At 33.8% G+C, this 23,542-nt stretch overlaps 3 protein-coding genes across 4 annotated transcripts; 1 reads left to right on the top strand and 2 right to left on the bottom strand.

The window, feature by feature from the left end:
• The first annotated feature begins 4,126 nt into the window (after window positions 1-4,126).
• On the top strand, window positions 4,127-6,022 carry LOC108342697 (benzyl alcohol O-benzoyltransferase). Its single transcript, XM_017580491.2, has 2 exons — window positions 4,127-4,619; window positions 4,953-6,022. Exons 1-2 carry the CDS (start codon window positions 4,167-4,169, stop codon window positions 5,874-5,876), a joined length of 1,377 nt encoding a protein of 458 aa, XP_017435980.1. The 5' UTR covers window positions 4,127-4,166; the 3' UTR covers window positions 5,877-6,022.
• Window positions 6,023-6,793: 771 nt separating this feature from the next.
• Window positions 6,794-7,510, bottom strand: LOC108323629 (benzyl alcohol O-benzoyltransferase-like). The gene is made up of 2 exons (XM_017556105.2): window positions 7,064-7,510; window positions 6,794-6,976 (listed from the first exon to the last, which is right to left on the bottom strand). Exons 1-2 carry the CDS (start codon window positions 7,508-7,510, stop codon window positions 6,794-6,796), a joined length of 630 nt encoding a protein of 209 aa, XP_017411594.2.
• A 3,376-nt stretch (window positions 7,511-10,886) lies between these two features.
• Window positions 10,887-23,542, bottom strand: LOC108343044 (uncharacterized). Of its 2 annotated transcripts, none has more exons than XM_052879134.1 (19): window positions 23,406-23,542; window positions 22,397-22,523; window positions 21,520-21,678; window positions 20,500-20,565; window positions 20,319-20,408; window positions 19,864-20,163; window positions 19,619-19,716; window positions 18,194-18,229; window positions 17,995-18,115; window positions 17,617-17,853; window positions 17,265-17,360; window positions 17,070-17,135; window positions 16,884-16,922; window positions 16,618-16,752; window positions 15,863-16,224; window positions 13,505-13,598; window positions 13,098-13,289; window positions 11,877-12,000; window positions 10,887-11,374 (listed from the first exon to the last, which is right to left on the bottom strand). In XM_052879134.1, the coding sequence occupies exons 2-18, from the start codon at window positions 22,493-22,495 to the stop codon at window positions 11,902-11,904; spliced, it is 2,289 nt and encodes a 762-aa protein (XP_052735094.1). In that variant the 5' UTR covers window positions 22,496-22,523; window positions 23,406-23,542; the 3' UTR covers window positions 10,887-11,374; window positions 11,877-11,901. The 2 variants fall into 2 exon arrangements, with proteins under 2 accessions (XP_052735094.1, XP_052735093.1); XM_052879133.1 differs by having other exon boundaries at window positions 22,397-22,503; window positions 23,406-23,539.

The following is a 23,542-nucleotide window of genomic DNA, read 5'->3' as shown; positions in this document are numbered from 1 at the left end:
CAAAGTTGGCATTAAGCATTCTGTCATTTGGCCTCACAACTGTTCTTCTTCAAATGGTATCCCGGCCGACCCCCACCGTTAGTAAGCAACAGCGGATCTCCACGATTTGGTACCCACTTTTGCCTCCCATCCACTCAAACAAGCAGAAGGGACTTAGAGACGAAAGCAAAGCAGAGAACCCGTCCTTTTTAGGAAAGCCATCTACAAAACCCCTTCGCGTAATTAACATCATGCTCGGGCTTGGGAGGCTGATGTACCGTGCAGTCCCCAGTGTACCGTACGATCTCTCACGCATCCAAAACCGAACGGCTCCCCGAGTCCAACTCTCCCAAAGATCGGTATACCATATGGTCCCCCGACCCTGTGAATCGAACGGTTCTATCCACGCTGACCACCCATACCGACCGACCGGCCATATGGTCAGATTACAAACGAAAATAGCTCATTAAAGCCCCTAATGGATATTAAGGCGTGATTGGACCGCCATTAAGCCGACAAAAGGTAAAAGCTCATTACAACTAGTATAAATAAGAATCACAGGTATGATCACCAAAAAGGTTGCATAGGATGCACTATATACATGCATTACTTACCGCTCGGTTACATTACTAACTTGAGGGTCGGAGTGCCTTTGACAGGTACCTGCCTGGCTCGGAGGAGGAAGAACGAACAACATGGAACATGAGGAAGATCAAGGTGTCCGTCCAGTCATCAAGAACCGTCCGGTCTCAAAACCATCTCGGAATGTTTCAAAAAGCCTCAATTCAACATTCGTTCAGCTCCCCATGAAAGCTCGCTTGAAGCAAAGCCCGCCCAGTCTTCATTCTGCAGCGAATTGAACCGTGTTCGTCCGTCCGATCTCTAGTATCCACCCAGTCTTCAATACAATTAGGAGTATTTTAGTAGGATTACACCAAACTTGACCGAAACACAACCTAATTTTTATCATACCTCGTTACATAATAATCTTACTACTTTATTGTTTTATATATAAAATAATCACAATTATTAAAAAAAACGTGTACGCACGTGTCATTGGACTAGCATAGATTTAAAATTGTTGTTAAATTTGAATATATAAAAATTCAGCACTTTTTCACGATTTTATATAAATTTAGTTAGCAAAAAAGCCATTTCTGGCTCTTAAACTGTTTTAATAAAAAAAAATATTATACTACTTTCATTTTTTTTGTTATATTTCAAATTATATTCATCATAGTAAAATGATTCGATATTTTTTTAATAACGAAAAGAAATTAGGATTTAAATTTTTACTGATTTCTTATTTTATTCTTCTATTAAACATTCAAAATAAACTTATAAATACTGATTTTATTATTTAAAAATATATTAATTTTTTAAATATAATAACATTGATGTATATTAAACACAGGAAAAATAACAAAAATTAATGTGGACTCAAACAATTATTATTGGAGTGACCTCTGTTGTAATAGGCACAATAACAATTACAATCACGTGGGGTGAGGTTACTGTAAACGGTTTTAATGTCTTGGTTGTTGATGCACACATCAGTTCCCATAATGTGGTCCAGGATGTCGGATTAACAACTGAAATACAAGTGGAATATTTTCAATCCTCTAAATTTTAATTATTTATTGGTCTGGTAAAAAAATACAGTTATTTAATTATTAGGTGTCATTCTTAATTTATCATGTTTTTCATTTAAATCCTTTGAAAGCTTTTATCTATTTTGAACATTTTTCATATCTTTTTATTCTATCATGAGGGGGAAGTTGTGACATTTGTTTCTTCATTTTACACATTTTAAGCTCTTTCACAATGACCAAAAGATAACGGTTATACCTCAACTCCAAATAAAGGTTCTATGAATGGAGACAATTATATCGTACTTGGTACAACTTAGTTGTAGATTTTAATGTCTAATGAGTGATTATATATATATATATATATATATATATATATATAATTTAAATTATTCTTTCAATTTTAATACATTTTAAATTTTTATATTAAAAATATAAAATAGACCTTATTGATACGATTAAATATAGTAAAAACTATATAGGAGATTAATCTATATATATAATAGAAATATATGTTAACATTAAAATAAAAAATAATAACAAATTAATTAAAGATAAGATAAAATAATATATTCAACTCTTTTTTCAACATTGTGCATACAAATTGTTTGTACCAAGTTTGCTACTAATAGACGACACAGAAAACAAAATCTCTTGCAAATCGTCGTTAAGGAATGCATTATTAACATCTAGTGGATAAAAATGTTATTGTTTAAAAGTCACTACTTATGGTTATAAATAAACTAATAGCAGAGATCTTTCACTAATGTAGAAATAATGTTTAATGTCATGTGTTTAACATTAACGAAAGAAAATTCAACGTAAAAAATGACCGGTGGCAGTTTTGTAAATAAAACACCATTACAGAAGTCGGTTAGAGGGGTCCCTGACATTAAATAAGGTATATGACTTTGGTTTGGTTTGGACCGATTAAATTTCATTTGCACCGATTGATTTTTGTTTGCACCGATTAGTTTGGGCTTATGATGCAGTTTTATGCACAAGTTGACGGATCTTGGCGGCGGCATTGAGCGTCCAATCTCCATTGCTTGAAACTCATTGTATATACAATTTTATGATGCGCTGAAATCGTTTTTTGTATTTCAGGTGTGGTAATATTGTAAAAACAAATTATTTTTTTTTTTAAATAGATGTTGGTTTAGAAGGGGTCTGACGTCAAAATTTAGGTATGAGAAAGGGGATCTGACGATAAAATTGACATGGTATCAGAGCTATAGTTAGAACCTATATATCCTAGCAATATTTGTTGTTTATTTGACATATTATTTCACCCATTATCGGACTGCTATCGAATCACCTATTAATGTCTAGTCTCACGGTTGAGATATATATACCTCGGCGTGAGGGGGTGTTGGAAGTCCCACATTGACTAGAGATAAGGCCAATTTAGAGTATATAAGTAGATGCAAACCTTACCTTACTAGATGTGTTAAAGTGTATAACGATTAGATGATAGAAGGGCCTTGTTATTGCTTAAAGGAAAGACAACATGATGATTTTTTGCCATAACACATGTTTCACATAAAAAATCAGAAATATTGCATTTATGAAATAGTGAAGGAAATAATTTTTTTAAATAACCAAAAGAGGGATGTCTTAACCGTTTATGCCATAACCAAATTTTCTTTTTGTTTTTATCTTGTATGTGATCATTCGCAAGACAAGCCAACCCTCTTTTATGGATTTGTTCTGAGAAATTTTCAAAATAATACAGTCTTTCACTCTCTCTACCATCGGCAATCTTCTTCTCGGAATGAATGTTCTGAAAAAGACAATGGGTTGGGTAAAACAAGGCAACACAAGAATGTGATTTGGTTAACTTGCTGACGGAGATAAGATTAAGATTACAGTTTAATGTAGGAACAAATAAAACATCAGAAATATAACTCTTGGAAGCCGCGGAAGTTCCAGAATCATGTTTCTCCGATTGATTTTTATCGGAAGAAGCCATCAGAAATATTCAATTAAAAAAAAAGAAGCATTGATTCCTATATTGATATTGTAAAGGATATCGGTGTTTGACTCTTGATACCATAATAAAAGATTTAAAAATAATTTTATATACATACAAGGAAGGATCCTATAATTCTTCATCTATTAAAGAAATGTCAAGTGTACAAATCTGCACAAATTGTAATAATTTTAAATTATAACTAACACAATATTTGATTGACAGTATCCATTAATAGAATATTTGACCTATCTTGACGAAAAGAAAGTAATATCAAATAAATATAAAAAATTTATATATCAAATTAAATATTTTTTAGTATAATCAAATATTGTAAGAGAGAGATTAACTTTACTGGCACAAAATATGAAAAATGCAAAACCATGACTACCAAATACTCTTTTAACTTGTAGAGAACTTGATATGGATGTCTCCTGGTAGATGAGCCTCTGGTTAAACGGGTGACAGTGTAATCCTAAGTTATTATGAAAACGTGTATTCAATTTATTTTATGCCAATGCATCATTTCATTTATAAAGGACAACACACTTGGCTCCATGAACTCACACACTCACTCAAACCCAAATCTATTTGCTTAATTTCTCCTCTGTTCTCTCATAATTCCCATGGCCTCATCATCATCTTCTTCTTCTCTAAACTTTACAGTGCGAAGGTGCCAACCCCAGCTGGTGCCTCCTGCTATCCCCACTCCTCATGAATTTAAACCACTTTCCGACGTTGATGATCAAGAAGCCCTGCGTTTCCACGTTCCGATGATACAAATCTATCCAAAGCAAGCATCAATGGCAGAAAAAGACCCAGTTCAAGCGATTCGCCAAGCACTCTCGCAGACACTTGTCTTCTATTACCCATTTGCGGGTAGGCTTAGAGAGGGGCCTAACTGCAAATTGATGGTGGATTGCACTGGAGAAGGTGCCATGTTCATTGAGGCCGATGCAGACGTCACACTTGATCAGTTTGGCGATTCTCTTTACCCTCCATTCCCATGCTTCCATGAACTTCTATACGATGTCCCTGGCACACAACAAATTACCAACACTCCCCTTCTACTTGTACAGGTTCACTAAAAACTTACTCATCAATCTCAAGATATTTTTTATTCATTTTCTAGATTTCTAAATTTCAAAAACTGATTTCTGATATAATTAATTTCTGTCAAAATCCACTAAGATTTGAATTGGTAGTGTTACAGATTCTGATATGCTCTGATAGCCTATTACAAAGTGGGGTGTGTATAACACTCACAATAATTTAACAAAGGATGTGAGATATTCAACAGAAATTTCACAAATAGCTTGTTTCTTGCACCAATTCTTGGTCGAGTTAACTTTAGAAAAAGTTTAGCGGAAGCAAAAATGTGTGAACTTGTTGAATATGGAATAAAAATGCAGGTGACACGGCTCAAGTGTGGTGGTTTCATCTTAGCCATCGGCCTCAACCACACCATGTGCGATGGACCCGGTTACGAACAATTCATGAGCGCTTGGGCGGAAATGGCTAGAGGTGCAACCAAACCTTCCATTGCACCAGTGTGGCGTAGGGATCTCCTAATGGCAAGAGACCCACCTCGCATTACATGCAACCATCGCGAATTCGAGCAAGTCCAAGATACCCTTCCTTCTTCCAACCAAAACTTGATTCAACGATCATTCTTCTTTGGACCACTCGAAATGGCTGCACTTCGGCGCTTGATTCCCAAACACCTTCAGCACTGCACCACATTTGATCTCATCACAGCATGCCTCTGGCGCTGTCGCACAAAAGCACTGCAAATAGAGGCAGACGAGGATGTTCGCATGATGTGCATAGTCAACGGACGTGGTCGGTTCAATCCTCCACTTCCTGTTGGTTACTACGGCAACTGTTTTGCATATCCGACAGCAGTAACGACTGCAGGGAAGCTATGCAGAAACCCATTTGGTTATGCGGTGGAATTGATAAATAAAGTGAAAGGTGAGATGTCAGAAGAGTACCTGCAATCTGTTGCAGACCTTCTGGTGATGAAGGGACGATGCTTATTCACAACTGTGAGGTCTTGTATTGTGTCATATTTGGCACGTTTGAACCTTAGAGAAGTGGATTTTGGTTGGGGTGAGGCTGTGTACGGTGGAGTGGCCGAAGCTGGGGCTGGGAGCTTCTTAGGAGCTTCGTATTTCTGTTCTGCTAAGAATGGAAAAGGAGAAGAAGGCATAATATTTCCGATTTGGTTACCTGCTGAAGCTCTGGAAAGGTTTGCTGAAGAGTTTAACCACATGCTAGGCAACAAAAACCAACCTCAAACCAGTTCTGCTACTTTTATAATGTCTACCCTCTAATAATCTGTATTTCATGGAATAATTTAGCAGATTCTGGAGACAGATATATATTGTGTGATATCATAATGTATTCTGAAGGACATAGACTAGTGTGTTGTGATAAAGATCAATGATATTTCTTCGGCACTGCTAGATTAAGTACTAGGTAACGTGCTGAATGACAAAATCTAAGAAAGCATATGATGTTAATTTATAGAAAAAGAGTTGTTCTAATTTCTAAAATGGAATCTATTATCGGTGTGATTTTCTAGTGGTCATATCCTAGTTTGTTACATGTTTGAGTTGTCCATTTACCTAACCTTGTGGTGACATCATTCAGTTTTTCTAAAAGTTAAAATTTCTTATACATTTTTGTTTTAATTTTCAATATATTAGTTAACTTTTTTTGGGGTGTGTGAACTTAAAACCAGATCCAAAGTAAGTTCTTCCTCGTCACATGTTTAACCTTATAAATATAAGAAACAAAATGTTATAAATAAATAACATTAATTAATATGGTTGAAAATTCAAACGCTAATTAAGTATTATAATAAATAAAATTGAGAAAGTATAAGAAATAAAATTTATAAACTTATCTTAATATTTTAGGTAAAAATTTATCTGAATCCTTATTTTAGGTTAAACTTATATGTAAATTGACTTTAGATCATATTTATGTAATTTCTCTCATGAAGCTTTCATTCATTTAGATAATTGACTTAACACCGATAAGATTGTGGAGAAACCAAGTTTCAGTAATCTTAATTAAAAAGATATTATGGTTAGTTGATATTTTTTATTTTAATATTTTTTAAGATTTTTATTTGAACAAAGGTTTTAATCACCAAACAAATTAGAGATTTGACATAATAATTAATAATTTTTAAAATTATTACGAAACTTTAAATATACATAATTTGGTAATCAAATTTTAAATTTTATGTAGATAGATGTCTTGCCATCAGGAGTTCCCTACACCACACAGGTGGAATGGAAGGTTTTGTCGCACCACGAGCCATTTCAACCCACGTGCTCATGAATTGTGAAAGACCAGCTCCGTCACACATGATGTGGTTGAAGCAGAAGGCCAAGATGAAACCACCGCACCTAAGGCGTGTCACCTGTGATTTCATCAGATCATTTCCGACATCAAGAAACTATAGACACAAATAAATAGTTAGGAAGAACTCACATCAAAATTGGAATACCTGTACGAGTAGAAGGGGAGTGTTGGTAATTTGCTGTGAGGCAGGAACATGGTATAGCAGTTCATGGAAGCATGGGAATGGAGGCTGGAGAGAATCGCCGAACTGGTCGAGTGTGACGTCAGCATCAGCCTCAACGAACATGGCACCTTCTCCGGTGCAATCCACCATCAATTTGCGGTGAGGGCCCTCCCTAAGCCTACCCGCAAATGGGTAATAGAAGACAAGTGTCTGGGAGAGTGCTTGGCGAATGACTTGAACTGGGTCTTTCTCTGCCATTGATGCTTGCTTTGGATAAATTTGTATGAAGGGAACGTGGAAACGCAGGGCTCCTTGATCATCAATGTCGGAAAGTGGCTTAACTTCATGAAGAGTGGGGATAGCAGGAACTACCAGCTGGGGTTCGCACCTTCGTACTGTAAACTTTATAGAAGAAGATGATAAGGCCATTTATGTGAGTATTTGTTAAGAGACAGACAGACAGACAGAGTTACTTAGTAATTTGTTTGTCTGAGTTGCTATAGTACATAGAACCGTTGCCCTTCTATAAACGAAGATATTTTCCTTTGCTGGAAAACATTACCATCAAAATTAGAATTATGAAAAGGATCAGTATTTTGACCAATATATTTTTTAAACAATGTTATTACAATTTTTTCTTCATAGAATATAATATTTATAAATATTATTATTGGATGAGTCATTATATCAGTAATCTATTTTAAATTACAATATTATTAAAAAAATTTGTATTGATTAATGTAGAATATACGCTGCTAAAATATCGTGAACAAAAATCATGAAACTCATTTGTCGAGGATTTTTTAACATTATTATTTGAAATTTTAATTATAATTTTTATGTTTAAGCGTATCAGTAATTTTAATTTATTATAATGTTTATGTTTAAAAAATATTATTTAGATTTACTTCCATGTATCAGATTTATGGTTTTTTTAATGAATTAAATTAACCTAATTTTTTTTAACTAAATGAGATTTTATAAAAACAAAAAACATTGATTTGGCTATTAACTACTTAATAAATATGATAAGAGCATACATAGAGTGGATTATATTTTTTCTTAGACATAGTAGTCCAATTTTTCTCGGATTGTTTTACATAGGAATTACTATTACTGAAATTATAATTTTATTTATATATATTTATTTATATATATAATTTTATAATTTAGTATTTGTTATAAAATATTTAACTCATGGTGGTTAAAATGTATTTATCTTCACCAACATTCACTCACTGTGTTAATGCATCCCCACATTCAAGTATTCCCAAGGAAATCAAATTTATCTTGCTTCTTCTCTCCTCTAACTATGCTATTGTGATGGTCGAAAGTGATCCAATGATGGTGCCAAGCAGATGGTTTCCATGTGAATACAAAGTTCAATACCCTTAAACGGATATGGGGTATCCGTAGAACACTTAAACGGATCTCAAAATCCGTCGACGGATATCAACATCCGTTGAAGGGTAAATGAATGTCAATATTCGTGGACAGATTTTGAGATTCGTTTAAGTGTTTTATGGATACCCATATTCATTTTCGCCTTTCACATTTCTCTTCTTCTTCATTTAACACAAAACAAAGGCACATAGCAGCACCCAACACACGCACAGCACCCGACACATAGACAACACATATTCACAGAGAGAACCTTGACAAAAATGGAATATTGGGAAAAGAGAAAGAGGAGAATAAGAGAGGAAGAGAGAAAGTAAGAGTATGGAGGTGTGGGTGTGGTGTGCGACTGAGTGAATAAGAGAGTAAAAATTAGGATTTTAAGAATAAGTTAAAAAAAGGTAAAAGGTGTGGAGGTGGGGGTGTGGCATGTGGTTGAGTGAATAAAAGAGTAAAAAATTAGGATTTAAAATAAAATTAAGAAAGGTAAAGGGTAAAAATAAAAATGATATTTTTGGAATTAAAAAGAAAATTGTAGAGGTGTAGAAAGTAGTATGGTGGTGGAGGGAGTAACTCTCCCAACCTTTATGTAAGGATCTCAATGCCGACTGGTAAAGATTCGACTCAGGAATTAGGCACTGGTGTGAGGGCATGTCAATGGGACTAAACTTGCAAAACGTCAAGTATCATTATAGATTAATCATGGACCAAGATGAATTTCGAAGGCCGAATTCTAAAAAATGGGTTAAGAATTTGGGCCAAATAAGGTCAAGGTATGTATTGATTGGACCAACGTACAGCTGAAGTCAAATGGACTTAATCATAGATTGTCGAGGGTTACTCCCTACACCACCTTACATTATTCCATGTACTTTCATATTTTTTAAAAATTTCAAAACTATCCTTTATATTTTAAAATATCTTACACCTCCACATTTATTTTTCAACAGATGTCAACATCCTTTGAAGAAAAAATACTTCAACGAATATGTCACATCCGTTAACAGATGTGCTGTTCAAGTTTTTTTTTAATTTTTCGTTTATTAATTTAATATCTTTTATATATTTAGTTAAACGAGTGTATCACACCGTTAAGGTTTTCTTTTTAAAATTTTTAGTTTATTAATATATTATATTTTAAATTAATATATAAATATTATTTTATTTTATTTTAAATTTATTATATAATTATATATAAATTAATTTTATTTTATTTAATAAAATAATTATTATTAATTTAATTTATATATTATTATTTAATTAATTAATTATTAAAATAAGTAAATATTATAAATGAAACGGATGTGATCACATTTGTAAGTTTTTTTTCTTTTTTTAGTTTATTAATTTATATATTTTAAATTAATATATAAATATTATTTAATTAAATTAATAATAATTATTTAATTATATAAAATAAAATTAATTTTCGTAATATATTATAAAAAATTAAAAAAATTAAAGTAATTTATAAATTAATTAAAATGTAATATTTAAAATACTAAAAAGAAAGAAATACTTAAACGGTAACAAATGTAGCCACATCCATTGAATATAATTAATTAAAATTTTGGGTATGGAATGGTAGAGAGAGTATTCGGTGTGGTGGTGAAAAGAACAACACTCTAGATTGTCTATGGATCTAGTTGACAATTTCAACCCTTTGAATGCATGAAGATAAGAAGCTAAGATTTGAGTCGAGATCCTCCTCAACTTATTGGTTATTAATACTTTTTTAATCTTTTCTTTATTATTTTTGTAATTTTATTGATTATCTTTGCAATTTTTGACTTTTATATTTGTAACTGAAATATTTTTCGATTGGAGAATAAAAATGATTTGTTGAGAATAATATAGAGTATAGGAATTAATTCGTTTCTAATCAAAATTGCTTGTGATGAAAACGTAAATATCTTACTATTGTTGAGAAAGTTGTTTTTTCCTCTAAAGTCTGTGCTTGAGTGCAAGGATTAAAAAGTATTAATACTTTCTATTTGACTAGAAGTATTAAATATCCTACTATCGTGTCTCAAAGCATTGAAAAAAGAGAGAAAAGTTACACCTATATCAATGCAATATGACTTGTGTCCTATTAATGCTAGCTTTAGAATACAGCAGACACCAATAGATAAAAGTAAACATCGCCTGGGGGCACAACTACCATCCACTATGCAGATATGCAGTTTCCATAGTACGCATTTATTAGCATAACAAAATATAAGCATAACAATATGATTATCAGTTACAACATTATTAGTATAAATTGAAATACAGACCATCGAGTAAATGATGCATAGCTGCAATTAACACTCAGTTTCAGCTAATAATGCCTGTTCAACATTGGCCCATTATCAGAACTGCAGAGTTCACTCAAATATGCATAGAACAGGACTGGATATCAAATGAATAATTTGAAGAAATGAGAATAGTATTATTAGAATAATATATATTATTAGCAATTAGCAATTAACAAAATTTCATGAAGTAAATACACCTGGACAACAAATTTCTATGGCCAGATATTTAACGCACAATTCAAATTTACAGTGATTTTGTTGTCATCTCTAAATGAACTACCTGATTCCTGAAAAGCACCCCACTATGCCAGTATGTATCCTACTAATTCTCAATAGAGTCAATAAAAACCTTTCTTCATGCCAGATGCAGACGATGCCGTGCCCAGCAGAAGTATGCATGCCGGCTAGATATAGCTCAAAATTTACAGTAACAACTCTCCACTAAAGCAAAAACTATCCAAGCAGCTTTAGAGAATGTCACCAAATTTGGTGATAGATGACGGCCCAAAATTTACAAATTCCTATAATACCACATATCAATGCAGGTAACCCAAGAAGAATTCGTGCCCAGAAGTATTTTACATAATCACAAGAAAACCTGCAAGTATTAATCATAATTCATTATAATAAGGTCTGCAATCCTTTCTGAAACGGCATAAATCACAAAAACCCATATCCCACTAGGTGAAGCGTTTACTGGAAAAAACAAAATTCAGTATGTGAAAATATTTTTCCTCCAATTTTTTTTCTTCTAGTAGTAAAACTTTCGTTAGAACAAAAGAAACGGTCATGCAATGCATCAAAATCGCTAAAAGTTACTTGTCATACCAATAATGAACATTCAGATATGGTTAAAGATAACTTTAATCCAATCTGAAAGAGAACAAATTATAAACAAAAATTGGGCTTTATCACCTAAAAGAAAACTTTCATCCACATTCACATCATTTAAAGAAGAAATACTATTCTAGAATAAGTATTTCCCCTTTCCAGTTGGCAGTAAATAACATTTACAGAACATGAAAAATACAGGAATGAAAATTCATAGAAGCATTAAATATCATAGAGTAGCTCAGAAAAGCCAAGGTTCAATTACCCACCTCTGATGCATTATGCAATTTGTAGTCACCTTCCTTGAACTAGTCTGTAATTTAGAATCAAGTCTTCTGATTTCTTCCATACATAAGCTCGCACTGTGGCTAAACTCATTTCAGGAGACAGCACCTGAAAATAAACCAAAAAAGCTATTTGGCTAAATACAAGTTTTTAACTTAAGAAAAATGTTCAAAATATTGGACTCTATTGATTATCAAAGTGCATCATAAAGCTAAAAATCAATTTTCTTCCACAATTGAAATTGATCTCGAGGTACTCTGCTTCCATAGTCTCCTAGTAATCATGAAAACCTTTATAAGATAGACTTTGATACCATGTTAGGAATTAAGTTTAAACCTAACTCATTCTCACAAAACCGACTTGTAAGATAAGGAATGCCTCACTTATATTTTGAGCTTATCTTTAGTTAATGTAGGATCTCCAACACTCCAACCCCTCACACTAGACATCTCATGCATGGTACTAGATATTTGTAGGTGATGATGTCTAACAACGGATGACATGATAAGTGGAGTCAGTCCTCACTTTATAGTATATACGTGAAGACAATTCTCACTTTACAAGTTGAGTTTGTGGAGATGAATTAGGCTTAAACTCACTTTCTACTATGGTTTCAAAGTCTATAATAACATGGTTTGTTGGACCTATCAAGTTGAGTTTGTGGAGATGAATTAGGCTTAAACTCACTTTCTACTATGTTTTCAGAGTCTATAATAACAAAGTTTGTTGGACCTATCATGTTCCCAACCATCAAACTATTGTCGGACCACCTAAAAGTATCTAGTGCTATGCATGAGATGTTTGTGTTTCAAGATGAAAAGGTTGTGTTGTAAATTCCACATCAATTAGAGAGAAACCCAAACTAGAGTATATAAATGATCACCTTACAAGTCGGTTTTTTAGATGAGTTAAGCTTAAAACTTGCTTCAAACATATGAAATTGAAAACAAAGTTGGCAACACACAAGAAGAGTCAAAACTACAGATCAAATACAAGCACTATGATCTAATTTAAGACTTCAATAAGTAGTCTTAATAGCTGAGATTGAATTTTATAATTATGGGTCTAAATTGTCATATGTTATCTTCACAGAATATCATAAGATGAACTGATATTTGGATTTGAACAGACTTTATTCATACTTAAATTCTTAACCTACTATCTGCACTGTCATGAGACTGCATATAACAGAACATATCACTTGCCTGGTTGTTGCACAATATTTCAATAGAAGGTTTAAGCTTTTGCCAAGGCTGAAATCCAGATCGAAAAGATCCATCACCAACTACTTGAAGCTGTGACTGTGACGCAGCAAGACCAGGGGAAAAACTAGACTCAGCATTTAAGCTATCCAAAGGTTTGTCAAGCACCATCTTCTCTATTACATAATTAATAACCTAAACCAACCAAATGAAGGGAAAGTTGATCATTCAAAACTGCATCAGCACCCGTGAGAAAAATGTGTACAGAATCTACACATATGAACACACAAAAACTCAACAAACAATACTTTTGGAAAGCATTATCAAAGCCCACACTTAACAACACATCCAAAAATCATTAATGCAATTATTAGTACCAATTGTCAATTAATATACAGATAAAAGCTTACTTTGTGAATTCTTAATATACGTGGGGCACTTAGCTTCCCTTGTGTGAGAATCTGGACTGAAGAGCCTTCACAAGGTTGCAAATAGAAACTGCATCTGCAGTGATTATCACAAAACACATATATCAAATTGAGCACAGGTAACTAGTCTGAGATTACATCATACTCAGATTCAAATTGATAGACAATGACCATTGCTAATCTATAAAAGAAAAATAATTTAACGTAATTGAGAATAATACAAAGGATTAAGAATGAATTTTAAACAGTGAATTTCCCTCTCTCAGGCTCTCATATTTATAATAACTTTAGATACATCAAACACAATGTATGAGAGGAAGAGAATAGGAAAAGATATATCTGGGCACTAGGTGCAGCATAGCACACATCTTTACAATAAATTCTATTTAAGACTATTTATTTAAACACTCCCCACTAGGAGCACTTTCAACTAAGTGTTTATTCTTTCTTTCTACTAAACCATTTTTCTGGAGCATATGAGGACAAGTTAACTGATGTAAAATATTATGTGAATTTAAAATCATGGAAAAACTAGAAGAAAAATATTATTTGGCATTGTCACTCCTTAAGATCTTGATCATTTGGCCAAATTGGTTTTTAATTTCATTAAATAAAGACTCAAGTACAATGATAATATTCATCAATGAAACTGACAAAATAACAAAATCCAGAGGATGTGACTCAACTAAGACCCCAAACTTCAGAATGAATTATAGAAAAGGAAGACTTACATCTCGTTTTAGTTCTTTCGAAAAAGAACACCAAACATGTTTTCTTAACCAATCAATTGACATGTACCACACTCTTTTATAACAAAAGAATTGGCAATAAAGGTAACAGAAAAATTCAAAGATTTGGTTAATTGACTTAAGGAAATTGGGTTAAAAGGACAATTAGGGCCAAGAAGAACGTGTTTTAGGTTTAAGGAGGGGAGAAAGGGGAGTTTGCCCAACTCCTTGAGAAGTAGCTTTGTATCCATTGGCTTAAGTAATAATATGAGAAATTTTATGATGAGAAATAGAAGAGAATAATGGAGCATTATAAAAAATATAATTAGAAGCACCTGAATCAATTATTCATGAACTATGACCTCCAAGATTAGAAAAATGCATGCTTTTGACAAAGTAGAGCGGGTAAAAGATTGTGCTTGATTGTGAAACATTAACCTGAGATATTTCTAATATTCTGCATTAGAGAACTTTGGCTCAGAAACTTCAGATTTGGAAATATTGGCTACCTTGTGAGGAAAGCCATATGAAGTGTAACACCTTTTTTGGGTGTGACCATTATTTTACAATATATGAACTGAGGATGCCCTCTACTGCAAGGATGCCCTCCTCTAGTGCCACGGCCTCCTTTTTCACAAGAAAAAATTATGCAAAAGAGATAGTCCCTGAAGACATGTTTAGCAAGGTAGGGGCAAGGAGAGAGTCCAGAAATGCAATAGAGAAACCTAGGGCAAGGGAGAGAAATCGTGATTAACACTAGAAGACACACTAAATGCTTCAATGAGTCAACCCGTGGTGATCCAAGAAGATTTTGACCACCGGAAGGCGGCACATGAGACACACATGCCTAGGTCAACACAGCAGTTGGACGATGCGTAACAGCGTGTTGGTTGGAGTTTGGATGCACAACCACCACGGTTGGGTCAGCCCCTTGAGGCACACAAAACCCAAGCATCCAAGACGAAACTCTGATAGCTTATGGCAGTAGATGGCACGAACAATGATGGATAGACAATTCCTTTGCTGGACAGAAATAGGAAAAGTGGGATTGACATGCTTTAATACCAACTTGAGAATAATATATAGGATTTAGAATGAATTTTAGAGAGTGAACTTCCCTCTCTTAGGATCTCATACTTTTAACAACTTTACATATATCAGATACAATGTATGAGAGAATATGAAAAAATATATCTAGTTACTAGGTGTAGCACAAAGCACACAACACCTTTATCATAAATTCTATTGAAGACTGTTTATTCTAACAAACATTATAATGGTAATAGACACTAGAAGTTCAAAATATTTCTGAAGATATTGTGTTGAGTACGTCGATGATTCGAAGTCAACAGATACCACAGAATTAGTAGGAAGATAGATTCCTTTGACTTCTTAACCATATATCAACTAATGTCATTTAGAATAGGTATGTCATGTACCACCACATTTTCTGCATGTGATTAATAGATATTAATCATCAGAATTAGGAAATTATGCTACATTAACAAAATAAACAAATTACCACAAGCATGGTCTAATACTTTCAGCTTCTACCATGTGTTTAAAAGCAACCTTTTAAGAAAGGAAAAATTGAAGAGGAAGGTAAAATTACTTGGTATTTTCTCTGGGAGGTAACCGATTATTCAAAACACAGTCCAGACACCACCAGGGGAAGTCTTTATCATCCTTGGTTCCTTCTAAATCGGTAGTTTTTTTCCTCCATGGACCTCCATGAGTGCCCTCAGTAATAATGGAAGGTGGGGAGGTATCTGAGAATTCAAACGGGGGATAAACCATAGCATCATTATCAGAACTACCATCAACCTCAACTCTTGAATGGGTACTACTTCTTGAAGCAGTATCCTTTCCAGATAATAACTCCCCATTAGCTGGAGCTGAGGAGCCTGATCTTTGCTTTCGTTTTCTCAACCAAGGAGCAAGTAATCCTTTAAGGGTTTCTCGAGCCAAATTAACCTGCAGAATAATAGGCATTGGATTTATTGTTGAAAGAAAACTAAAGACAACATTCTCATTATGTCATTGTATGCATGAATTACATATTTCTTGAAAGTTGAAACTATAAAAGTGCATAGCAGAACTCAGACAAACACAGTTCAACAGATTATAAAGAAATTTAAATACTTCCATGTCCACTATATTAAGAATCGTGACAGGAATCATTTTAGATTTAGCAACAAGACGGACTAAAATAGGTTGATGGTTATGTGCCACTAACTTAAATGAATTCCATGAAGATAAGTAATTGCAAGTTAATAGTTACAGCATACCAAAAAATAGGAGAAAAATTAATACAATTAGGAATTTAAGATCAAGACCGGTACATCACTCACGATAACAAAGCATTACCTTATCATCTTCAGGCTTGCCTACAATGTTAAGATCTGCTGAATACATCTCTGCAGCAAAACATTGGGGAGTGTCTAAATGAACAGACAAACTTCCAAGCCTGGTATCCACTGTAAACCATGCAGGAATGCTAACCTAAAGCAGCATCAGAAGAAAATTAAAAGTCAGCTTGAATAAGAAAACTACTGGAAATCGTTATGTTTCCTTATCAACTAAAAAAATATAATTATTAAAAATGGAATTATGATTTACGTAGGTAATCATACCATCTCAAATAGCTCTTCCTTTTTCTCCTCAAATGAAACCTAGATAGATAGTGCACAAGTAAAACATGAGCTATTACAAACAAGCAAAATGAATCCTATCATCAGCTATAGTTGAAGTATATGACTCTTCCCTGACAAATAAGATTGTCATGCATGTTACAAAATGAAAATTCAATAAGTCGTTACCTTTCCGTAATCTTCAATCACGGCACCTTTGGTAATCTCCCATAGCTTTACTGAACCAGAAGCATCCTATACAGAGAGTTATTAACCATTTAAGAAAATAACATAGAAAGGATATTAATTTCACACAAAAATGGATGTCACCAAGGAAATAACAATATGCATGGCACAAAAATTACCAGAAAACACCACGGTTACCTTCGTCAACACATGCCTCTTATTATTCAAAACTTCATGTTGTACTATTGCAGGTGTACCCAAGATAGTTAAGGTAGGTTCTTTATATACAGGAACCTGTTAAAATTATTAATTTTGACAACAAAGGGACAATTACTAATTCTGCAGAACATAAAGAACCAAAAGAAAAAAATATTTTCAACAAAAGTTTGTTGAGAAGACTAATTGTCATATGCACAAAGAGGAAGTACTACTATTGTATAAGTAAACTTAAAAGCTTAATCTACAGATGTTCATATACAACTAGTATTATGAGTACTGAGAGCAATGTCGTATCATATGGTAATTATTTTCAGAAATGCATGTAACATACAGGGGTAGATCCTTCTAGAGACACTCTTGCTCTTGAAAAAGACAAGTTTCCTGCTAAAAAAGAATTGCCGCTCTGGAAAATCTTTTCAGGGTTGCATCCTTCAGCAGGCCATCTGCGAACTGAAGAGTCTGTTGATGCAACCCATATGCTATCATCATGCAAAGCCAATTGAAGAATAGGGTGCTCGCCAGTGCAGACCAAACTACTCTCTCTAGTTTGCAAATCTGTCAAGTATAACTTAGGATGTAAAAGAATATGGCGTTAGAAGATGAGGTTCACAGGTTAAACGTAAAAAGGAGATGTCAAGTCACATATATGCATGATGTAATAATTAAAAAAAGAAGTTTGATGTTAATCTTGATGGAAGATTGCACTCACTGAAAAGTCTCTCCCTCCACTATAAACATGACTAAATGTTGGGGTGCTGGCAAGTGCCCAGACAGAATCTGTATGAACAGCATAAGAATGCACACATCTCTGCTGACCTATATCCCAAAGCCTACCAGGAAAGATGGATATTAATGAACCATAAAAAAAAACAAATACAAATGCTTATAACTCCATACACGTGCATTACCTTATCATAGAGTCTGAAGATCCTGATAAACAATATCTGCAATAATGAAAACAAAAAAATCACAGCTGACTTGTTGGAAGAAACATTATTTAATTGAACATGATATGTTGGTTAAGAAGGAAAGAAATAAAGGAGAGATGTTAGGAAATAGCTCACAATTCACTGCAAAATGTCTACCACACAAACAGAGATGATAACAGGTCTGCAGTGCTAGAGGATAGAAGGTAAACAGTAAGGAAGAATAAAAAAGAATCACAAACAGAAGTAACGTGGTTTGATGGAAGTGTTGATGAACTTCATCCTTCACCCACAGTAGAATTCACTAAACTCAGATTATAACTTAGGAGTTTCTCCCTCAACAAACTCACTCAGAATACAACTCAAACATTACTCTCAGTAAGCTTCTACTAAAGCTACAAGGTGCTATTTATAGATCAAATATCATTATAACTGACACACCTAGACTCACAAGGAAGATTTACAAGGAAGCTTAAAGAGCTTGAACTGGAAATTAGAAAGCATGATACTCTAGCATTTTGGAATTTTCTAGAATATTCTAGTAGTTTAGAAGATGATAGCTACATAGACAGTTCATTGCTTTCTTTAAGGTGAATAGCCAAACCAATCAATGCAACTACAAGGACAGTTCTTTGCTTTCTTTAAGGTAAATAGATCGTTCACAAGTTCAAGAGGACTCCATAAAATTGAAGGTTGCTCAGTTGAAGAGAATTTATTTTTACAATGATATTTTTTTTATTTTTTATTACTGTTTATTTATTATTATTGATATTATTTTATTTATTTATTTATTATAAAAATAAGGTCTGAAGAAAAACTCAATCCCCATATATTGATTATGGGCCGTACATAATTGATTAAGGGAGTGTTTATTAACAAAACACCCTTATCACAACATAATGGATTATGTTGTGCTTCATGACGCAGTTCCCATTTCTTTCCTGTTTTGAATGGAAAAATAAAAATGTGTCCCGTGCTGATTATTTTTATTTCTTCACACTTCTCCCTTACCAAAGTACCCACTTTTGCTCTTTTTTTCCCCTTCCTTCCTCTTTCCCGCTTTTTCTCTCTTACCAAACTCACCCTTAACAAACTTATGCAATAAAAAGATACATGACTGCATAGAATGAAATGTAAACCCAACAGGATTTCATCCACCATATGATTGACTATTAAATAAGTCCATTGCAACACAGCAAACGAAAGTTTTAAGTTATTCGTGTTAGTTATTATCTATACGTTGTGGGAAAATACAAATGTCAAATGAGAAAGATCAATGCAGAGAGTAGGACAGAATTTTGATAATAAAAGTATTATAAACCAGTAGGAGGGAAAGTAAGTTACAAACTTTAAAATATAGATGTAAACTGAAAATTGCAACTAAACTCAGATATCCACTCCACAAACCTGCCGCTAGAATCCAGAAGCAGAGCCCGGATGTTATCAGTATGTCCTCTTAGCTTTAGAGTCTTTGATCCTGACCTTGTGTCCCAGACACGAACAACCTAGACAACCCCAGCAAAATGGCAGAATACATAAACCAGGGTCAGAGAAAACATTCATATGATTCAAGCTCCTACAGAGCAAACTAACCAACTCTGACATCAAAACACAAAGAGAACTTGACATGTAGAGCATATGCCACATTATACCTTTTCTGTGCCTCCAGATACAAGAATTGTTCCACTTTCATTCATAGCCAAAGCATAAACAGAATCTTTATGGCCTTTGGCTGAAGTTGGAATATATCCCTGAGTTTGAGTAGTGTGCATAGACATATTGTCATTTGAGTTAGTACGCAAGCTTGTCAATGGTAAGTTGCCAGAACCATTGATACCATTTGAAGATTCATCCCCAGTAGCATCGCTACTCTTAGAGGCTGGAGCAAGGGCAGACTCAATATCCCATATAAAAACCTCCCCACCAAGGCCACCAGAAGCAACAACATTGCTCTAAAAAGCATGACACTATTAAAGAATCAAATAATCGATTTGACACTGACAATTCAACCAAAGTATCTATCTGTTTCAATGTGGAACATACAGAAATAATCAAATGAATTTTTCTTTTGCACTTTAAGAAACATAAGATTATCTAAGTACATTACATTCTTTCCTGCCGCTGCTAGGCAAGTAACATAGTCAGAGTGTTGTCGGAGAGTCCTTGTACAAGTCCCAAAGGACGAGGCATTCCATAGCTAACAAACATATAAGATGGAGTAAACAATTATGTAATTATTTCAGAAGAGCAACTACTGTCGGAACAAAAGAAACTAGCAATCAACAAACCTTAATGGTAGTATCTGAGGAACAAGAAACGAGTGTACTATCACCAACAAGAACAGTATCATTAACCTGCAAGATTAAAATAACATTTAAATATTCAATTAACTTGAATGCTAATCAAACAGCCAAACAGGAATTTGGACTTTAGGGAGAAAACACCAGAGATGAAGAATTATTATAATTTCAGAAACATTGTTATATTGAAAGAAAAAAGGATTGCAGAACTTTTCTAGTAATGTAAAAAATTAGAAAAGAGGGGGATATTTTAATGGAAAAATACTGATTTTAAACGATAGTGATAATTTATCTCACACAAACAGCACAATACAATACTTAGTCAAATTCAGTTGCAAAATTACACTTGCAGTTTTAGAAAATTTTGCATATGAGAATTCAATGGGTTTTCATTGTGTTTTCCTCGTGAACCATATCTTTTTTATTAGAATTAAGCTTGTTAAACTTCAACACAAAAAGAACACCTCAAATCCTTGTAGAATGAGTGAAAGGATGTCTGATAAAGTATTCTACAATATAAAATTAATAAAATTCAATACCAAATTCAGGCCATAACATACCTCTATATGAAGCTGAATACTAACAAACACTACTCGTCTTAATCAAAAAAATTAAACATACAGGCCCCACAAAATCATAACCAAGATGGTAAGATCTCAAGAATGAGACATGCACATTGCATGGTAAATGGTTTTCCTATGTCACGTCATACATTTCCTTACACCTTTTTATCTCATCACAGAGATGGAGCATAAAGCTTTTATAAAAAAATAAATAAATAAAAAAAGAGCATTATTAAAAATGTAACATAAGTCCACCAAAATAAAAATGCCCTGTACAAGAAAAAGCTGAAGGGGCAGTGGATCCTTTGCAGATAATGCTAATCAAGTACCATGATTAAGAAAACAAGGCAAACTAACAGTAGCTAGCTACTACATTAGAACTAATAAGTCAACAAAAAAATTGGAAGGGAAGAAAAACAAATGAAAAAATGAACATAAGTATTACCCAATCAACATGAGATTCAAAGGTAGCCGAGCATGTTGCTCTATCCACATCTAATACCCATCGTTTTAGCCTGCCATCACGACTCCCAGTGAAGAGATAATCAGACACATCAGATGCTACAGATGTAAGTAGAGCCAGACAATTTATGCCTGCACAATGCTGCAGAGAAGAGACAACTTTGAAGCAATTCTAGACTGTTCAACCAAGAAAGCTATCAAAATTGAAAGAATTTCAACCAAAACAATAAATCTTAATAACACCTTTCACAGTAAAATGATAAGTACCTGTTAGAAAAGGATCCAAGTGCTATTTGAACTATAAATGAAGCTTTGATTGATTACAAAGTAAAATTTAGGGTAAATATTAAAAAAAGGTCAAAATCTGCAAACCATTAAATGGGTCTAAGTCAATGTAAAAAGACAAAATAACATCACAAGGTCGGGTAAACCTCCATCTTGACCTTTGTAGGAACATCAATTTGACCCTCCAAAGGTGATCACATCTATTTGATCCTCAAAGAAAAGGTTTTAAAATCAAACTTGTGTAAATACTGTTTACTAGGACCCAATTGACCCAAATATTCACACCTGAGCACCATTTAACATCACTAATCTTGTGAGGAGAAAATTAGGTTTAAAAAATCTTGCAGGTACCAAAGTGGGAATTTACCATATAATTTGAAGAATATTTTTCATTCAGGTAAGAAATGATTGTGTTCATTAAAAACATCCCAATCAAGTTCGACTGGTTGACAGATTTATAAAGCACACATCAAATAAAAGTTTTGTAAAGATAATGATGCAACTAATAGAAGCAAATATTGAACTTGTCTATTTCCCTTAAACAAATAGAATACATAAATAAATAATGAGTTCACCTTAGTATCGTCAGAATCATTCAACACGTAGGTTAATCTCTTCTCCTTGCGGGGACGAGTTGAATTGTTTCCATTACCAGCACTACCCACGCGGTGCATTGCCGAAACTGACAAGTCAATCACATTACTTAAAAAATAACCCCAGGAGTAAAGTAAGAAATCAATGCCATTAACAGGAATTCTACTTAGGAGCGTTTCCAACTGCATAAATAATAAAATAAAATTTAAAAAGAAATAAACAGATGATGCACTTTATGGATTATCAGCGTTTCTTTAAAAAAAGGAAGTTTGCTGTGCTGAAAAACTCTTTCGGGGGCACATTTAATGACAGACACATCCTAACAGTACAACGTGAGAGTTCCTAGAAACAACCACAAAGAATTCTCTGTAACGGTAGCTAATTACTATCAAATATTTTCAGCTATCATATAAGATGGAGCTTAGTCTTCTCAATATCCCAAATAATGGTACTAAAATCTACAACTCCAGGCGTAGTTTTTCACATTTACTAAAAAGGATATAGTTATGGCTTCAAGAAGCTAATAGCTACGGGTTCCTCGTCTCACACGCTACATCATTTCTCACAATAACTCCAAGTCAACCTCAGAATCCAGGCAAAGTTCAAAGTCGTTCTTTCAATACCGTCTGAATCAGCAGTTAAAGCATAATCGCGTACCAAACGCAGCAAATACTCAATGCGAATCAAATCAATAACCAAACACACACCTAAAAGTCATAACATAAGGAACACGAACACGCAGAAGCTGTCGAATACCCCAAATCATGCACAGAAATAACCGAAAGGGAGGAAAAACAGAAAGAATAAAAGGTGAGAAAACAAAACCATAACCCTACTAGGGCGATCATATGGTTAAGCAGTTTGCAAAAGCTATGAGCTAAAACAGAGTAATTATGAGATGCAATAAATTGGTGTATGGAATTGAAAGGAGACGAAAATGGAAGAAAAGGAAATGGAGTTGGAGAGGGAGAAAATGGAAGATGAACAAACCGTGATGAGTGAGGAATTGGAAGCACTTGGAAGTGGTTGTGTTCGTTGCAGAGGCGAGGTTTCGTTTCAAGTTTAGAGAGAGAGAGAGAGAGAGAGAGAGAGAGAGAGAAGGGTGAGGTAAGGTGAGGCAGCGAACG

This window comes from Vigna angularis, chromosome 6 (assembly GCF_016808095.1).
Source record: "Vigna angularis cultivar LongXiaoDou No.4 chromosome 6, ASM1680809v1, whole genome shotgun sequence".
Taxonomy (NCBI): Eukaryota; Viridiplantae; Streptophyta; class Magnoliopsida; order Fabales; family Fabaceae; genus Vigna; species Vigna angularis.
This window is presented reverse-complemented; position numbering and strand designations above follow the sequence as displayed.